The 17355-nt window shown below is 42.2% G+C and overlaps 1 protein-coding gene across 7 annotated transcripts in view; it reads left to right on the forward strand.

Moving 5' to 3' along the window:
* The window catches only part of ptprk (protein tyrosine phosphatase receptor type K), a 503565-nt gene that overhangs the window by 200689 nt on the left and 285521 nt on the right, over positions 1 to 17355 (forward strand). For all 7 annotated transcript variants that reach the window (XM_078399543.1, XM_078399544.1, XM_078399546.1 and 4 more), the window contains exon 6: positions 182 to 356. In XM_078399543.1, the coding sequence (XP_078255669.1) occupies positions 182 to 356 (175 nt within the window). The remainder of the gene's footprint in view (positions 1 to 181; positions 357 to 17355) is intronic.

Genomic DNA, 17355 nt, shown 5'->3' on the forward strand with positions numbered 1-17355 from the left:
TGGTTTGTCACATCTGTTTAAACACTGGGTTGTGGGATACCTATTATATAGAATATGTAAGCAATTTGTGTAGCTGACTGTATCTTTAAAAATAAAAGTTTTCTGAGTGTTTAAATTTTAATCATCTATTTAGATCCAGGTTCTAAAATGGTAACTAACAATTTCATTTTTTTCCCCTCAGAGGCGCAATGGGGAAGACATCCCAGTTGCTCTAACGAAGAATATAAATCACAGGCGGTTTGCTGCATCCTTTAAATTGAAAGAAGTGAAAACGAGCGATCGGGATTTGTACCGCTGTGCGACCCAGTCGGATAGAGGCTCCGGTGTATCGAATTTTGCTCAGCTCATTGTTCGAGGTATTGTTTGGTGCCACAATTTATAAAGAGTATATCTGTTGACTCAATAAATGATTTTGAAAAGTGTAAAGATACTTAACTTTAGGAGCATCTTGGCTGCAAAATTCCCAGTGATTCTATCAGCAGATAGGTGGAAGAAATGTGCAGAGAAGGGAGACCTGGCCCTGTTGGGTTTGGATTTTCTAAACAGTCTTGTGAATGTTCTTTGATCTCTTCATTTAAAAGGAAATTGGCACCAGGCCAGGCTCTGAGGCATCGTGGAATAGGGTGAAGTCTGACTACTGTCGAATAGGGCTACTGTGATAGGAGACTTGATAGTTCAGGGCACACACAGATAGAAGATTCTGTGGCAGCAAACAGGACTCCAGGATGGTGTGTTGCTTTCATGGTGGAGGACATCACAGAGCAGATACAGAACAGTCTCAAGCAGGAAGGGAGAAGCCAGAGGTTGCTGTTGTGCACGCGAGAGCCAACGACACACCTAAGAAAATGGATCATGTGCAGTGCGAATATTGGGAGTGAGGAAAGAGATTAAAAAGCAGGTGGTAATTCCAGTGCCACATGTTAGGGAGGGCAGGAATAGAAGGATATGCCAAGTTAATCTGTGGCTAAAGGGTCGGGGTCGGGTTTCAGGTGTCTAGATCATTGAGATTTCGTCTGGGGCAGAAGGGCAGCACTAGTGGTCCATGGTAGAGATACTCGAGGCATGAAAGAGTTGCAGGTAAGAAACGACTGGTGTTGCTGTTTTGATCAGGGAGGACATACCTACAGAGCAGAGAGGATATTGTTGGGGGGGGTCATAAGGAATAGGAGTAGAATTAGGCCATTCGGCCCATCAAGTCTACTCTGCCATTCAATCATGGCTGATCTATCTCTCCCTCCTAACCCCATTCTCCTGCCTTCTCCCAATAACCTCTGCTGTACTAATCAAGAATGTATCTATCTCTGCCTTAAAAATATCCACTGACTTGGGCTCCACAGCCTTCTGTGGCAAGGAATTCCATAGATTCACCACCCTCTGACTAAATAAATTTCTCCTCATCTCCTTCCTAAAAGAACGTCCTTTAATTCTGAAGCTGTGACTAGTCCTAGACTCTCCCACTAGTAGAAACATCCTCTCCACATCCACTCTATCCAAGCCTTTCACTATTCTGTCTGTTTCAATGAGGTCCCCCCTCATTATTCCAAACTCCAGCGAGTACAGGCCCAGTGTCGACAAACGCTCATTATAGGTGAACCTACTCATTCCTGGGATCATTCTTGTAAACCTCCTCTGGACCCTCTCCAGAGCCAGCACATCCTTCCTATGATATGGTGTCCAAAATTGCTCACAATATTTCAAATGCGGCTTACCAGCGTCTTATAGAGCCTCAAAATTTCATCCCTGTTTTTGTATACAAGCCCTCTTGAAATAAATGCTAGCATTGAGTTTGCTTTCTTCACTACCGATTCGACTTGCAGATTAACTTTTTGGGAATCCTGCACCAGCACTTCCAAGTCCCTTTGTACCTTTGATTTCTGGATTCTCACCCCATTTAGTCTATGCCTATATTCCTCCGACCAAAATGCATGACTCCACACTTTGCCACACTATATTCCATCTGCCACTTCTCTGCCCACTCTCCCAACCTGTCCAAGTCCTTCTGCAGAGTCCCTGCTTTCTCTACACTACCTGCCCCTCCACCTACTTTCTTATCATCCGCAAACTTTCCCACAAAGCCTTCAATCCCCTTGTCCAAATCATTAACGTACAACATGAAGAGTAGCGGCCCCAGCACCGACCCGTGCGGAACCATAAACAGCCCCCTTTATTGCCACTCTTTGTCTTCTGCCATCAAGCCAACCTGCTATCCATGCTAGCATCTACACTTTGATACTGTGGGCTCTCATCTTCCTAAGTAGCCTAACGTGTGGCACCTTATCAAAGGTTTTCTGAAAATCTAAGTAAACAACATCTACTGACTCTCCTTTGCCTGTCCTGCTATTTCTTCAAAGAATTCCAGCAAATCTGTCAGACAAGACCTCCACAATGCTCACTTCGGCCTATTTTATTGTGAATTTCTAAGTACTCCGTAACCTCATCCTTTATAATGGACTCGAAAATCTTACCAACCACCGAAGTCAGACTCACCGGCCTATAGTTCCCACTATTCAACCTTGCTCCCTTTTTGTGCAGCGGGATAATAATGGCAATATTCCAATCATCTGGGCACTCCTGACTCTACTGATTCCTGAAATATCACTGTCAATGCCAGATCATTCCCTGATTGATGAGACAATATTATTGGCCTCTCAATAGTCAATGTGAATTAGAAGAGCAGATGCATAGATACTGCAGCAAGGTGTAGGTGGGCTCCATTAGCAAGCAATTCGGGCCACAGGGAAGCAATTTGCACCCATTTTCTTAAATAACTATTGAGGTACAAACCATGCAAGTGAACCATCTACTGCCACCACCCAATTTCAAGTTGTTTTGGGTCATGCTTCTGTCTATCCATTGAGACCTTACAGGCTCGACTAGTCATTTTCTACAGGACATGCATAAGTACCATCTTAACTTAATAGATAAAGTTCATGCCTTCATTCTTTTCATGTGACTTAACAAAGTGAATTGATAATTCACTCTTTCAGATTATTTTTTTTAAATTCAGTTTTGACTAGAGATCAAGAAATACGCATGAGTTCCCCAAACATTATGCAAAACTGTCGCAGCTCCTGCTTTATTATGAAGTGGTTCGTAGTTAACTATTATATTCAAATATATTTTTAGTAGAATGCTTCTGAACACTCCCTTTTTGATTCTAAAAGGTTCACTGGGGAAAAAGAAATTGGTCATGTGACTGAGACCAGAAAGGTGGCGTTTATTTCATGGTTGCAGTAAGCCTGAAAAATCTAAGACATCCATGCACAGAGTCACTGGAATTAGCCATGGTTCGAGAAATGCAGGACAAATTTCTCTCCCTAGAAAATGAGTTTTTTCCAACATGTTGTCCCATTATCTCGATTTGCCAAGATGAAATATGGAGTCTCTGGATTGCTGGCCTCCCATCACATGCACAAAACTGTGCACCAGTTTCAAAGCAAGAATTGGAAAAGTTTGAATCCTGAGTTCGAAGCAATAATTGGGGCAAAGTTGAAATCAAGTGCAACCAATTTATTTCCCTGCATGGGGTCGTTTTTTGAAGTCTAAAATAAAATTGCTTGTTGTTTTTCATTGAGGATCTCTACTTCTATTTCAGCATGTGTCAGAATCGGTGGTATTAAATGACTGGTAGCCAAGGGTCTGTGAGAGTCTCTTGACATTAAGGATGTGCTGTATCCCTTTCTGTGGAGCTTGATTGCAAATTAGATCTGCCACACCTGCTTTGTTGTATTGAAATTCATGCTGTGTATGTGAGAGGATGGATGGACAAAAATTACTGTGATTGAGGAGTTATCAAAAGCACCTTTGAAATTCTGGTGATGAATATGGGAAAGGTTACATTGTACTACTATATTTGAACTATATCGCAGAGCGGAACGTGCTATTGAGATGTGTCCTCCATGGCCTACGCCAGCCTTGTTTTGTTGAATACTTAAATTTAGCTGGACAGATAAAGCACCTTCATTACATTGCAGCTTCCTGCAGAGCATATCGATTTTTGAAGTTTGCATTAACCCTTATTAGTCACTCTTTTAAAAAAACAAGCTACTGCAATGGTGTGATTTCTATGAATTTGCAAATCATGGAAATTGGAAACAACATGTAGCATCACCTTTCTATAATAGCACAAGGTTGCATGCGTTTACAGTTTTTCCAGTTGAGCTAGGTTCTATAGCTAAGCTTTTATTCTGCTCTCAGGAAGATGCAGCATATTTAAAGGATATAATAGTATTTTTAGTTACAAGAAATGCCAACCAAAGTGTATTCAGAGATTGTTTTTTAATGCTTACCAGCATGACACATTCACTTAAACTGCAGCTTTGGGTAATCAATGATTGTATCCAGAGACAATAAGCAATTATCGAGGTTGCCCTTTAGGCAACAACAGTGGCAATTTATTTTCAGTTTTATTATGTCTGCTTCACTCCTTTGAAGACTTCCCACGTCAGTAACATCCACCCCTGGGGCATAGGAAGGCAGCAAGTTGTCTTGGGGAGACCTGGTGAAATGGAATGAAAGCTTATCCTGATTGTATGATGAAGTAACCTAATTAAATAACTTCAGCATAAAATTGGAAAATTTTAAACAAATGCTTAAAACTGCAAAATAATAAAGACGTGTGTGTCTTGGTTGGTTTTCGTCTCAACAGCTATATAATAGCTCCTTGCCGATCTGAATAACTGTAAAATAAATCTTGTTAGTGTAGTAAAAAATACCCCAAGGCAAAGGAACCCTGGTGTTGAGACTAAGCTGAAAATTAACTGCACTGACAGGTCAGATATCTCAGTGGTGCTACAAAAGTGACATCCTGCTATACAGAGTCAGAAGATGATAATTTAAAAAGAAATTTGGGTCCACTGATATGGATTACATTTAATAAGAGGTGGCATAGCATTGCCCATTGTCAAGATGACCAAAGGGCAGCACTTTATTAGTGACTATTTCTCTTAACAGACTGTGACAGGAGATGCTTAAAGCAATTTTGCTTTTGTGTGTAACAAACAAAAAAATTTACACTGACTTCTTGTGTTCCAGATCTTGCATGCTTAGTGCTGAAGGAAATAAAAACTAGATCAAGCAGCGTACTCTAAGCCATAAGTTTTATATTACAACAGATCATTTTGAGTTATGAAACTGTCTTGTATTTGCCAAAATCTGATTGGTATGAAAGTATCTTCGAGGCCTCACAATATCTGGAAAGTAATGTCGAAACCGTGTACCTTGGAGCTAAAGCTCTTCTGCAGTGAAGTTATTCATTTGTAAATAAAGTAGTTCCAACTTCTCAGTTACTTATAGCAAAACTAATCTTTATATTCTTGAAATAGTATGCAACAGGCAAAATCTGGCGCCTGAAGCAGCCATGTGCAACAGATGGAACATTTATTTTTCATACAGAAACAAAGCATTTAATGTTTCAGGTTGGAGACCCTTCAACAGAACATTTTGGATTTGGAAGAACACGATTGTTTTAGATTTCCAGCATCTACAGTATATTGATGCTTTTTTTTTTGTTTTTCACGTCTAAATAGTCAGTCTCATTAGACAATAACCAATAGCTGCAGGAGTAGGCCATTCGGCCCTTTGAACCAGCATGGTCATGGCTGATCATCCACACTCAGTACCCCGTTCCTGCCTTCTCCCCATATCCCTTGACTCCGCTATCATTAAGAGCTCTATCTAACTCTCTCTTGAAAGCATCCAGGGTATTGGCCTCCACTGCCTTCTGAGGCAGAGTTCCACAGCTTCACAACTCTCTGAGTGAAAAGGTTTTTCCTCATCTCCATTCTAAATGGCCTAACTCTTATTCTTAAACTGTGGCCCCTGGTTCGGGACTCCCCCACATCGGGAACATGTTTCCTGCCTCTAGCGTGTCCAATCTCTTAATAGTCTTATATGTTTCAATAAGATCCCCTCTTATCCTAAATTCCAGACTATACAAGCCCAGTCGCTCCAGTCTTTCATCATACGACAGTCCCGCCATTCCGGGAATTAACCTAGTGAAACTACGCTGCACTCCCTCAATAGTAAGAATGTCCTTCCTCAAATTTGGAGACCGAAACTGCACACAATACTGCACGTGTGGTCTTATTAGGACCCTGTACAACTGCAGAAGGACATCGTTGCTCCTGTACTCAACTCCTCTTGTTATGAAGGCCAACATTCCATTAGCTTTCTTCACTGCCTGCTGTACCTGCATGCTTACTTTCAGTGACTTATGAACTAGGACACCCAGATCTCGTTGTACTTCCCCTTTTCCTAACTTGACACCATTCAGATAATAATCTGCCTTCCTGTTCTTACCACCAAACTGGATAACCTCACATTTATCCACATTAAACAGCTTCTGCCTTGCATCTGCCCACTCACACAACCTGTCTAAGTCACCCTGCATCCTCATAGCATCCTCCTCACACTTTACACTGCCATCCAGCTTTGTGTCATCTGCAAATTTGCTAATGTTACTTTTAATCCCTTCATCTAAGTCATTAATGTATATTGTAAATAGCTGTGGTCCCAGCACGGAGCCTCACTCGTCACTGCATGCCATTCTGAAAGGGACTCATTTATCCCTACTCGTTGTTTCCTGTCTGCCAACCAATTTTCTATCCATGTCAGTACCCTATCCCCAATACCATGTGCTCTAATTTTGCCCACTAATCTCCTATGTGGGACCTTATCGAAGGCTTTCTGAAAGTCTAGGTACACGACATCCACTGGCTCTCCCTTGTCCATTTTCCTAGTTACATCCTCAAAAAATTCCAGAAGATTAGTCAAACACAATTTCCCCTTTGTAAATCCATGCTGACTCGGAATGATCCTGTTACTGTTATCCAGATGTTCCGCAATTTCTTCTTTTATAATTGACTCCAGCATCTTCCCCACCACCGATGTCAGGCTAACAGGTCTATAATTTCCTGTTTTCTCCCTCCCTGCTTTCTGAAAAAGTGGGATGACATTAGCTATCCTCCAATCCACAGGAACTGATCCTGAATCTATAGAACATTGGAAAATGATCACCAATGCATCCACAATTTCTAGCGCCACCTCCTTAAGTACCCTGGGATGCAGACCATCAGGCCCTGGGGATTTATCAGCCTTCAGTCCCATCAGTCTACCCAACACCATTTCCTGCCTAATGTGATTTTCCTTCAGTTCCTCTGTCACCCTAGGTTCTCTGGCCACTAGAACATCTGGGAGATTGTTTGTGTCTTCCTTAGTGAAGACAGATCCAAAGTACCTGTTCATCTCGTCTGCCATTTCCTTGGTCCCCATAATAAATTCACCTGCTTATGTCTTCAAGGGACCCACATTTGTCTTAACTATTTTTTTCCTCTTCACGTACCTAAAGAAGCTTTTACTATCCTCCTTTATATTCTTGGCTAGTTTACCTTCGTACCTCATTTTTTCTCCCCGTATTGCCTTTTTAGTTATCTTCTGATGCTCTTTAAAAGAGTCCCAATCCTCTGGCTTCCCACTCATCTTTGCTATGTTTTACTTCTACTCTTTTATTTTTATACTGTCCTTGACTTCCCTTGTCAGCCACGGTTGCCTCTTACTCCCCTTAGAATCTTTCTTCCTCTTTGGAATGAACTGATCCTGCACCTTCTGTATTATTCACAGAAATACCTGCCATTGTTGTTCCTCTGTCTTCCCTGCTAGGGTCTCTTTCCAGTCATCTCTGGCCAGCTCCTCCCTCATGCCTCCATAGTCCCCTTTGTTCAACTGTACTGCTGACACTTCCGATTTTTCCTTCTCTCTCTCAAATTGTAGATTAAAATTTATCATATTATGATCACTACCTCCTAATAGCTCTTTTACCTTGAGTTCCCTTATCAGATCTGGTTCATTACACAACACTAAATCCAGAATTGCCTTCTCCCTGGTAGGCTCTAGTACAAGCTGCTCTAAGAATCCATCTTGGAGGCACTCCACAAACTCCCTTTCTTGAGGTCCAGTACCAACCTGATTTTCCCAGTCTACTGCATGTTAAAATCTCCCATAACCACCATAGCATTACCTTTGCGACATGCCAATTTTAACTCTTGATTCAACTTGCACCCTATGTCCAAGCTACTGTTTGGGGGGCCTGTAGATAACTCCCATTAGGGTCTTTTTACCCTTACAATTCTTCAGTTCTGTCCATACTGACTCTACATCTCCTGATTCTATGTCACCTCTTGCAAGGGACTGAATATCATTCCTTACCAACAGAGCGACCCCACCTCCTCTGCCCACCTGTCTGTCTTTTCGATAGGATGTATACCCCTGAATATTCAGCTCCTAGCCCTGGTCCTCTTGCAGCCATCTCTGTAATTGCCACAGCATCACACTTGCCAATATCTCACTGAGCCTCAAGCTCATCCACTTTATTTTTTTATGCTTCGCGCATTCAAATACAACACTTTAACTTTGGTATTCACCTCTCCTCTCACACCGGTTCATTACACAATTATTGGCCCTGACCTTACTCTCTTATCTCTTCTCGAACTTTCCTTCCCATTAATTCGGGAGTCCTTTGCAACTTTTCCTGTATTCACTTCCTCTTTAACTCCATCTTTATGTTCCAAATTTGTCAACCCCTCCCCCCCACTACTTAGTTTAAACCCACACGTGTAACACTAGCAAACCTGCCTGCCAGAACATTGGTCCCCCTCCAGTTAAGGTGTAACCCGTCCCTTTTGTACAGGTCGCCCCTACCCCAGAACAGTTCTCAATGGTCTATAAATCTAAATCCCTGCTCGCTGCACCAGCCCCTCAGCCATACATTCATATCCCCGATCTCCTTGTTCCTGCCCTCACCAACACGAGGTACAGGAAACAATCCAGAGATAACCACCCTAGAAGTCCTGCTTTTCAGTCTTCCCAACTCTTTAAACTCATGTTGCAGAACCTCCTTCCTCTTCCTCCCGACGTAGTTTGTGCCTACATGCACAACTACTTCTGGCTGGTCACCTTCCCTCTCGAGGATGTTCTGAAGTCGGTCCATGACATCTTGAACCCTTGGCATCAGGGAGGCAACAGACCATCCTTGAGTCTCGCCTGCTACCACAGAATTTCCTGTCTGCACCTCGGACAATGGAGTTACCCACCACTATGGCTCTGCCCGACATCGGTCTCACCGGTCGAGCCTCATCATTAGTATTGGAGCCACAGACCTGTCCGCCGTTCGGACTGGGAGCATCATCTGCCCCGACAGCTCCCAAGAGGGTGTACCCGCTTTCATTGGGCACAGCCACCTCCTGCACTCCACTTGTACTCCCCTTTCTCACAGTTACCCACCTTCGCTCTTCCTGTATTCTTGGCCTGACAACCTCACTGCAGGTTCTGTCCAGGAAACTCTCGTTTTCCCGGATGTCTCTGAGGTCATCCAGCTGCTTCTCTAGTTCCCCAACACGTTCATTCAAGAGCTGCACCTGGACACAATTCCTGCAGGTGTAGTTTCCAGAATTCCAGCGGTGTCCCTGCCTTCCCACAACCTGCAGGAAACGCACTACACCAACTTGCCATCCATTTCTGTGAGTCACCCTCTTTTGTAACAAACTTTCCAGCCAATGAACTCTTTTCTCCGTTTTCAAACTACCTGCTTCTCTGAGCTCCACGCTTATTATATTCCTCTATCGTGAATGTGTATATTCAGTGAACCTACGCATATTGAGAAAAACTCTCTTGGTCTCTGCAATAAGGTAAACAAACACAGCCATTCCAAAAACATTATTTATCTCAAATAATATTACTAGGAAATCTCTTCTACACCCACTCCAAGGCCTTGTCATCTTTCCAAAAATACAGTTAGACAGGTACATGGATAGGACAGGTTTGGGTGGGATATGGACCAAATGTGGGCAGGTGGGACTTGTATAGCTGGGACATGTTGGCTGGTGTCAGCAAGTTGGGGCAAAGGGCCTGTTTCCATGCTGTATCACTCTATGACTATACGGTGACTCTAATTTGACACCAAACCAGCTGAGTTCTTATCAGTAGTTAACACCGAGAATGCTGCCAGACCAGATTAGTATTTCCAGCATCGGTGGAGAGGAACGTAGCTGAAGATGCTGGTCAATGATCTTTCTTCAGAACCTTGGAAAAAGTGAAACTGAATTAATTTAAACATGTAGGATGAGGACTAAACAGAGGAGAGAATAAAGAGGATGTTATGTGATTGTACGAAAGTAAGAAAACGGAAGGATTGATATTTCAAAATGAAAATGGGTAGTCGTGGGACGAGTTATGTCATTGGTCAAGGAAAATTATATTCAAATTCTCAGGATCAGAAGAGGCTGCAGAGAGTGGTGGACTCATTTAGGTCCAACCACGGGAACAACCCTCCATTGAAAACATCTACATCCTCAATTACATGGCATCAATCTCCAAGGATTCATGCCTTGTTCTCTTCTCACAACCACAATCGGGCAGGAGGTAGTGAAGCTTGAAGTCCCACACTGCTCCTGAAGTCCAAATACATGATTACAAAGAAAAACACAAATTACTGCAGTATCTCTGCAGGTCAGTTCAGGCAGTGTGTCTGGAGGACATGGATAGGTGAAGTTTTAAGTCAAAATATTGCATATTCATGTACCCCTAGAGATGCTGCCTGACCTGCTGAGTTACTCCAGTACTTTGTTTTTTTTTAAGTAGATTGGAAGCAGTTCAAAGATGTTATATGAGACTATCACCTGGAATGGCCAGGTTGTCATTTGAGGAGTGTTTGGACAGGTTTAATAAATGCTGAAAATTATAGAGCGAAAAAAGAAGCGTATGAGAATTTGAGACATGTTAGACAATTGAATTTGGAGAAGACATTTCCTCGTGCGAGAGTCTAGAACTTGAGTTGTTTAAAAATAAAGGGTTGTCTATTCAAGACCAAGAAAGGGCAAAAGTATTTCTGTGATTTGTGAATCTTTAGAATGCTGTAATGCAAATGGCAGTGGCAGTTGAGTGTTAGAATATTTTTGCAAATGGGTAGTTAGATTCTAAATAAGCAGAGGGGTGATATTTTACCAGTGGTAGATGGAATTTAGAGTTGAGATTCAATTCAGATCATCCTTGATCTTTAGACTTTAGAGATACAGCGTGAAAACAGGCTCTTCGGCCCACCGAGTCCGCACCAACCACTGATCACCCTGTACACTAGTGCTATCCTACACTCCAGGGACAATTTACAATTGTACAGAAAGTGATTAACCTACAAACCACTCCAAGACTGATGGGACTGAAGACTGATAAATCCCCAGGGCCTGATGGTCTACATCCCAGGATACTCAAGGAGGTGGCTCAAGAAATCGTGGACGCATTGGTGATCATTTTCCAACGTTCAATAGATTCAGGATCAGTTCCTGTGGATTGGAGGATAGCTAATGTTATCCCACTTTTCAAGGAAGGAGCGAGAGAGAAAGTGTGGAATTATAGACCAGTTAGCCTAACATCGGTGGTGGGGAGATGTTGGAGTCAATTATTAAAGAGGTAATAACCGCGCATTTGGATAGCAGTAAAAGGATTGGTCCACTTCAGCATTGATTTATAAAGGGGAAATCCTGTTTGACTAATCTTCAGGAATATTTTGAGGATGTGACAAGTAAAATGGATGAAGGGGAGCCAGTGGATGTAGTGTATCTAGACTTTCAGAAGGCCTTTGATAAGGTCCCGCATGGGAGATTGGTGAGCAATAGTAGAGCACATGGTATTGGGTTAGGGTATTGACATGGATAGAGAATTGGTTGGCAGACAGGAAGCAAAGAGTAGGAATAAACGGTTCCTTTTCAGAATTGTAGGCAGTGGATAGTGGAGTGCCGCAAGGCTCGGTGCTGGAGCCGCAACTATTTACAATATATATTAATGATTTGGGTGATGGAATTAGACAATAGACAATAGCAGGAGTAGGCTATTCGGCCCTTCGATCCAGCACCACCATTCAATGTGATCATGGGTGATCATTCTCAATCAGTACCCCGTTCCTGCCTTCTCCCCATACCCCCTGACTCCGCTATCCTTAAGAGCTCTATCTAGCTCTCTCTTGAAAGCATTCAGAGAACTGGCCTCCACTGCCTTCTGAGGCAGAGAATTCCACAGATTTACAACTCTCTGACTGAAAACGTTTTTCCTCATCTCTGTTCTAAATGGCCTACCCCTTATTCTTAAACTGTGGCTCCTGGTTCCGGACTCCCCCAACACTGGGAACATGTTTCCTGCCTCTAACGTGTCCAACCCCTTAATAATCCTATATGTTTCAATAAGATCCCTTCTCATCCTTCTAAATTCCAGTGTATACAAGCCTAGTCGCTCCAGTCTTTCAACATACGACAAGAAGTAACACTAATAAGTTTGCAGATGACATAAAGCTGGGTGGCAGTGTGAACTGCGAAGAGGATGTTAGGAGGTTGCAGGGTGACTTGGACAGGTTGAGTGAGTGGGCAGATGCATGGCAGATGCAGTATAATGTAGATAAATGTGAGGTTATCCACTTTGGCGGCAAAAATAAGGAGGCAAATTATTATCTCAATGGTGTCAGATTAGGTAAAGGGAAGTGCAACGAGACCTTGGTGTCCTTGTACACCAGTCACTGAAAGTAAGCGTGTAGGTACAGCAGGAAGTGAAGAAAGCTAATGGCATGTTGGCCTTCATAACGACATGATTTTAGTACAGGAGCAAAGAAATCCTTCTGCAGTTGTATAGGTACAACTGCAGAAGGACTTCTTTGCTTCTTGTGAGACCAGATCTGGAGTATTGTGTGCAGTTTTGGTCTCCTAATTTGAGGAAGGACATCCTTGCTTTTGAGGCAGTGCAGCGTAGGTTCACGAGGTTAATCCCTGGGATGGAGAGACTGTCATAGGATGAAAGATTGGAAAGACTAGGCTTTTATTCACCGGAGTTTAGAAGGATGAGATGGGATCTTACAGAGATGTATAAAATTATAAAAGGATTAGACAAGCTAGATGCAGGAAAAATGTTCCCAATGTTGGGGGAGTCTAGAACCAGGGGCCACAGTCTAAGAATAAAAGGGAGGCCATTTAAAACTGTGAGAAGAAACTTTTTCACCCAGAGAGTTGTGAATTTGTGGAATTCTCTGCCACAGAAGGCAGTGGAGGCCAATTCACTGCATGAATTTAAAAGAAAGTTAGATAGAGCTCTAGGGGCTAGTGGAATTAATGGATATGAGGAGAAGGCAGGCACAGGTTACTGATTGTAGATGATCAGCCATGATCACAATGAATGGCAGTGCTGGCTCAAAGGGCCAAATGGCCTCCTCCTGCACCTATTTTCTTTGTTTCTATGTTTCAATGCATCATATTTGCATATCCAGGAGTCCGATGAAGGGTCTCGACTTGAAACTTCACCTATTCCTTTTCTCCAGAGATGCTGCCTGACCTGCTGAGTTACTCTAGCATTTTGTGTCTGTCTTTGGTGTAAACCAGCATCTGCAGTTCCTACTTACACAATCTTACATACTTTCATATCCATTTTGTTCAAGAAAATGCTAACCCAAGTATTATTGGGTTCTGCTGAATAATAATAATAATAATATTCATTTATTGTCATTGCAACGAGTACAACGAAATTAAAAAATAGCCAATCCTGACGGTGCGTACAAACATATATGCAATAAATGCAAAAACAAATAAATACATAAATACAATTAAATACAATTATGTTAAGTACAAAGATTTTTTAGTGTTGCCTAGTGCAAAGGTAGTGCACTGGAATCCGATGATCAGAAGGTCCTTTCGGTTGTAGGTAGGATTTGCCTGATTTTCCTGGTTTGCATGACTAAAATTGACTAACAGACATAACACAGATAACACACATAAAACGCACCGAAAGGGAGAGCTGTGAGCCGCTGCGTCCGTGCGCGCCGCCATCTTTAGGTAATGAGAAATTGGTGGGCTGAAGGGTGTATGGGGAGGGAAGGGAGGTAGTGATCATGGGATGGGTAATCAAGGTGGGAAAGGGATGGAAATGTTGAACAGAGACCCTGGATGGGACTCCTGGTAGGAGTGGGAAAGGAACATGGGGAGTATATATATCTGAAACCATACTGATGGGTTTAATCTGATTGAGCTGAGTACTTTTCACTGGAATATGGTTAAGGTACCATTTAGATCGCATTCATTACACATGTCCATATTGGCACTGGGTTGCTTTTAAATGTAGGAACTGAACTGGACTGAAAGTGCTGTTTTGTGTGTGCATGTTTATTGGGGGAGGATGAGGCAAGTTACTTTGGAGTTGCAATAAATGGTCAATTACAATAATTAATTAAAGATCCTTTTAATCTTTACTTGGGTTATATATGTCATTAAGTATTTTATGTCCTTCAACTGAGTTATATGTCAGACATGTCTATACTATGAGCCAGATCTTCCTGTGGCTGTTGCCTAACGTTATTGTTGGAAGCACCAGTTTTTGGCTACTGTAACTGAAGTAGATTCTCAACATCCGTCTGCACTGTTAGACGTTGATGCTGTGGACTTGTTAAGAAAAGGTACTGAGATTAAAAAGTTTAGAAGTTAGAAGCTGTCAGCCCATTCCACCAATTGAGTCCCCACTGAGTCCCAATAGCAGAGCAGAACCTTTCAGATCCAATGTCGGGACACATTTGACACTGGATCAGAAATTCCTTTGATTTCAATGTGGATTGTCTAGATTTAGAAGGCAAATCGGGTAGTTACTTTGTTGATTCTTTCACTTCAATATTTTTAGTTGTTTCTGTTTTAAGCATTTTTACAGTTAGCTTTATTTTGTAATCATGGAGTGGTTGGAGCATGGGTAGAGGGTAATCCCCCTGTCAAATCTGTATCCACTCATAAGAACAATCCAGATGATCCTCCTCTTGCAGCCCTGCAAATCCCTCCCTGGCAGATTGTAATCCAGCTCGCTTTTGAAAATTCCATTTGAATCTGCATCCACCACTGAACTGGCAGTGTATTTCCAGTGCCCAACCACTGATTCTTTTATTTTTAATCATTTAAAGTTGGAGTAAATAATAAATTAGGTTCTTTAAATGTCTCTGAATGTCAGAAGTTTTTTTTTTTTAATTTAAAAATCACACACAGCTTTAGCGTGCAGCAAAACCCTTTCTGTCACTTTGCTTGATTGTCCAAGTGCAAGTTTATTGTCATATTCACCAGTAGAACTCGGCACAAGGATAAGTGAAAATATCTAGCTGACATCAGCGTCACAGGCACAGACTCGCAACAAAACACAAAAAAAATACACCTACAATTCTGAGAGAAAGGAGATGTGAATAAAAAGACAATTTTGCATCAAAAGAAAATATTCACAAACATAATTAGAAAAAAACCCCAAGCCCATTGTAGTGGAAGGAGGTGTGCGCGCGCGGTGTTCCATTATTGCAGTAAGGTTACGGTTGTGTGGATTGGTTCAAGAATGGTTGCTGAAAAGTAGCTATTCCTGAACCTGGTGGTTTGGGACTTGCGGCTTCTGTACTTCCTGCCTGACATTCTCAATGAGAACAATTGTCAAAAGCCACAAGGGACCTATATTTGCCGCAAACACTTTGCTGAGTCCCAGGATACAGAGAGCCAGGAACATGCACTGTACAGACCAGCAGAACCAGGCACCAACCTCTGTCCTATTAAATTAGAAGGGATTTACAACAAAGAATTTTGCCACAAATTCCTTTCCATCACAAAGTGCAACTGTGTAATCAAATTTCATTGTTTTGTGAGGGTAGAGATTATGGGTCTATTAAAATAGTATGACAATGTTATCGAGTTGCAGCGGGTGGTCTTGTTACAACCAGTGCATTGGTCAGTAAAAGTGAGTAGGCTTCCAGTACTGCAGTATAATAATGTGCACCTGGACTGTATCGGGTTATTACTGCCACATGTGCCAAGGTCGAGTGAAAAACTTTGTTTTGTGTGATATAGAAGTAAATCATCCACATGCAAATACAATTACACCTTACACAAGCACCACAACAAATGCAAAATGAGAAAAGAAACAGAGTGTAGAATATAATGTTATACAGTAGCTACAGAGAAAGTGCAGATTAAAAAAGTCCAAGGGCTGCAACAAAGTAAATTGGAAGATCAGGACTACATTCATAGCTTCTGACAAGTCCTTTCAAGAATCTGATAACAGCAGGGAAGAAACTATTCATGAATCTGATAGCTGGGATGGAGCCGGTCTTGAATTTGAGAATGCCCTGTATTTGCTGAGACAGTATTAGCAGTAATAGTTGATGTTTCACAGTGTAACTGAGAGCAAGCTGAGGATTTATGCATCAGGGAAAAAGCCTCAAAGTCCCTTGATTTGTGATATTTTTCAAGATGTGTGCTGAGATGTCGAGCTCATCATTCAGTCCCACGTTGAAGTTGTTAGCTACAACAGCTTTTGAGGACTTACCCGGGGAAATTGGCCTAACCAATTGGAATTGGTACAAAAACATTGTACAATAAACAATAATAATACAATAAATTAATAATCAATAATGCTAGGTGGTCAGACCATAATAGTGCAAGACTGATGTTCACAGTACAACTTAGGTAAGGTGTTTAGCGTTGTACAGTATTCATGAGCCTGATGGCTGATGGAAAGAAGCTGTTCGTGAACCAGGAGGTCACAGTTCTCAGGCGGTCTTCCTGATGGGAATAGCGAGATGGCCAGAGTGGTGTAGGTCTTTGATATTGGCTTTCTTTTTAAACACAGCCTCCCTATGATAATGGGGAGGTCTATACCTGTGAACAGCTGGGCAGTGTCTATCACTTTCTGCAGCTTTCTTCATTCCTGGGCATTTGAGTTATTGAACCAAGCCATGATGCATCTAGTCAATATGCTCCCTACCATACAACTGTAGAGAGACAAAAAAATGCTGGAGTAATTCAGAGGGACAGGCAGCATCTCTGGAGAGAAGGAATGGGTGATGTTTTGGGTTGAGACCCTTCAGACTCCAAAGTGTCACCCATTCCTTCTCTCTTTGTGTCTATCTTTGGTCTAAACCAGCACCTGCATTTCCATCCTACACGTACACCTAGGAATTTGGAGTATTGGGCCACAAACTGAATCTTCTCAATCATCTTGGGAAGTATGGGTAATGATTAAGTTTTCTTTGTGAATGTCTCAATGTGCTTGGCCCAGGACTGATCTTGAGAGGTTGCATGCACCTGAAACTGTTGACTCTCTCTACCGCCGTCCTGTCAGTGAAGAAATGCCCATAGATTCTTGTCTTTCTTTTCCTGAGGTCAATGATCAGCTGTTTGGTCTCAAAGAGTCTCGGCATGTTAAGGCAAGAGTGACTTGTTGTAGGGTTTCCAGTCCCTGACCTGCCTTTGCAACCAAAGTATTTGTGTGGCTGTTCCAGCTGAGTATCTGGTTGATGATAATCTGAACATAGCACAA

The sequence above is a fragment of the Rhinoraja longicauda genome, chromosome 5, assembly GCF_053455715.1.
Source record: "Rhinoraja longicauda isolate Sanriku21f chromosome 5, sRhiLon1.1, whole genome shotgun sequence".
Classification (NCBI taxonomy): domain Eukaryota; kingdom Metazoa; phylum Chordata; class Chondrichthyes; order Rajiformes; family Arhynchobatidae; genus Rhinoraja; species Rhinoraja longicauda.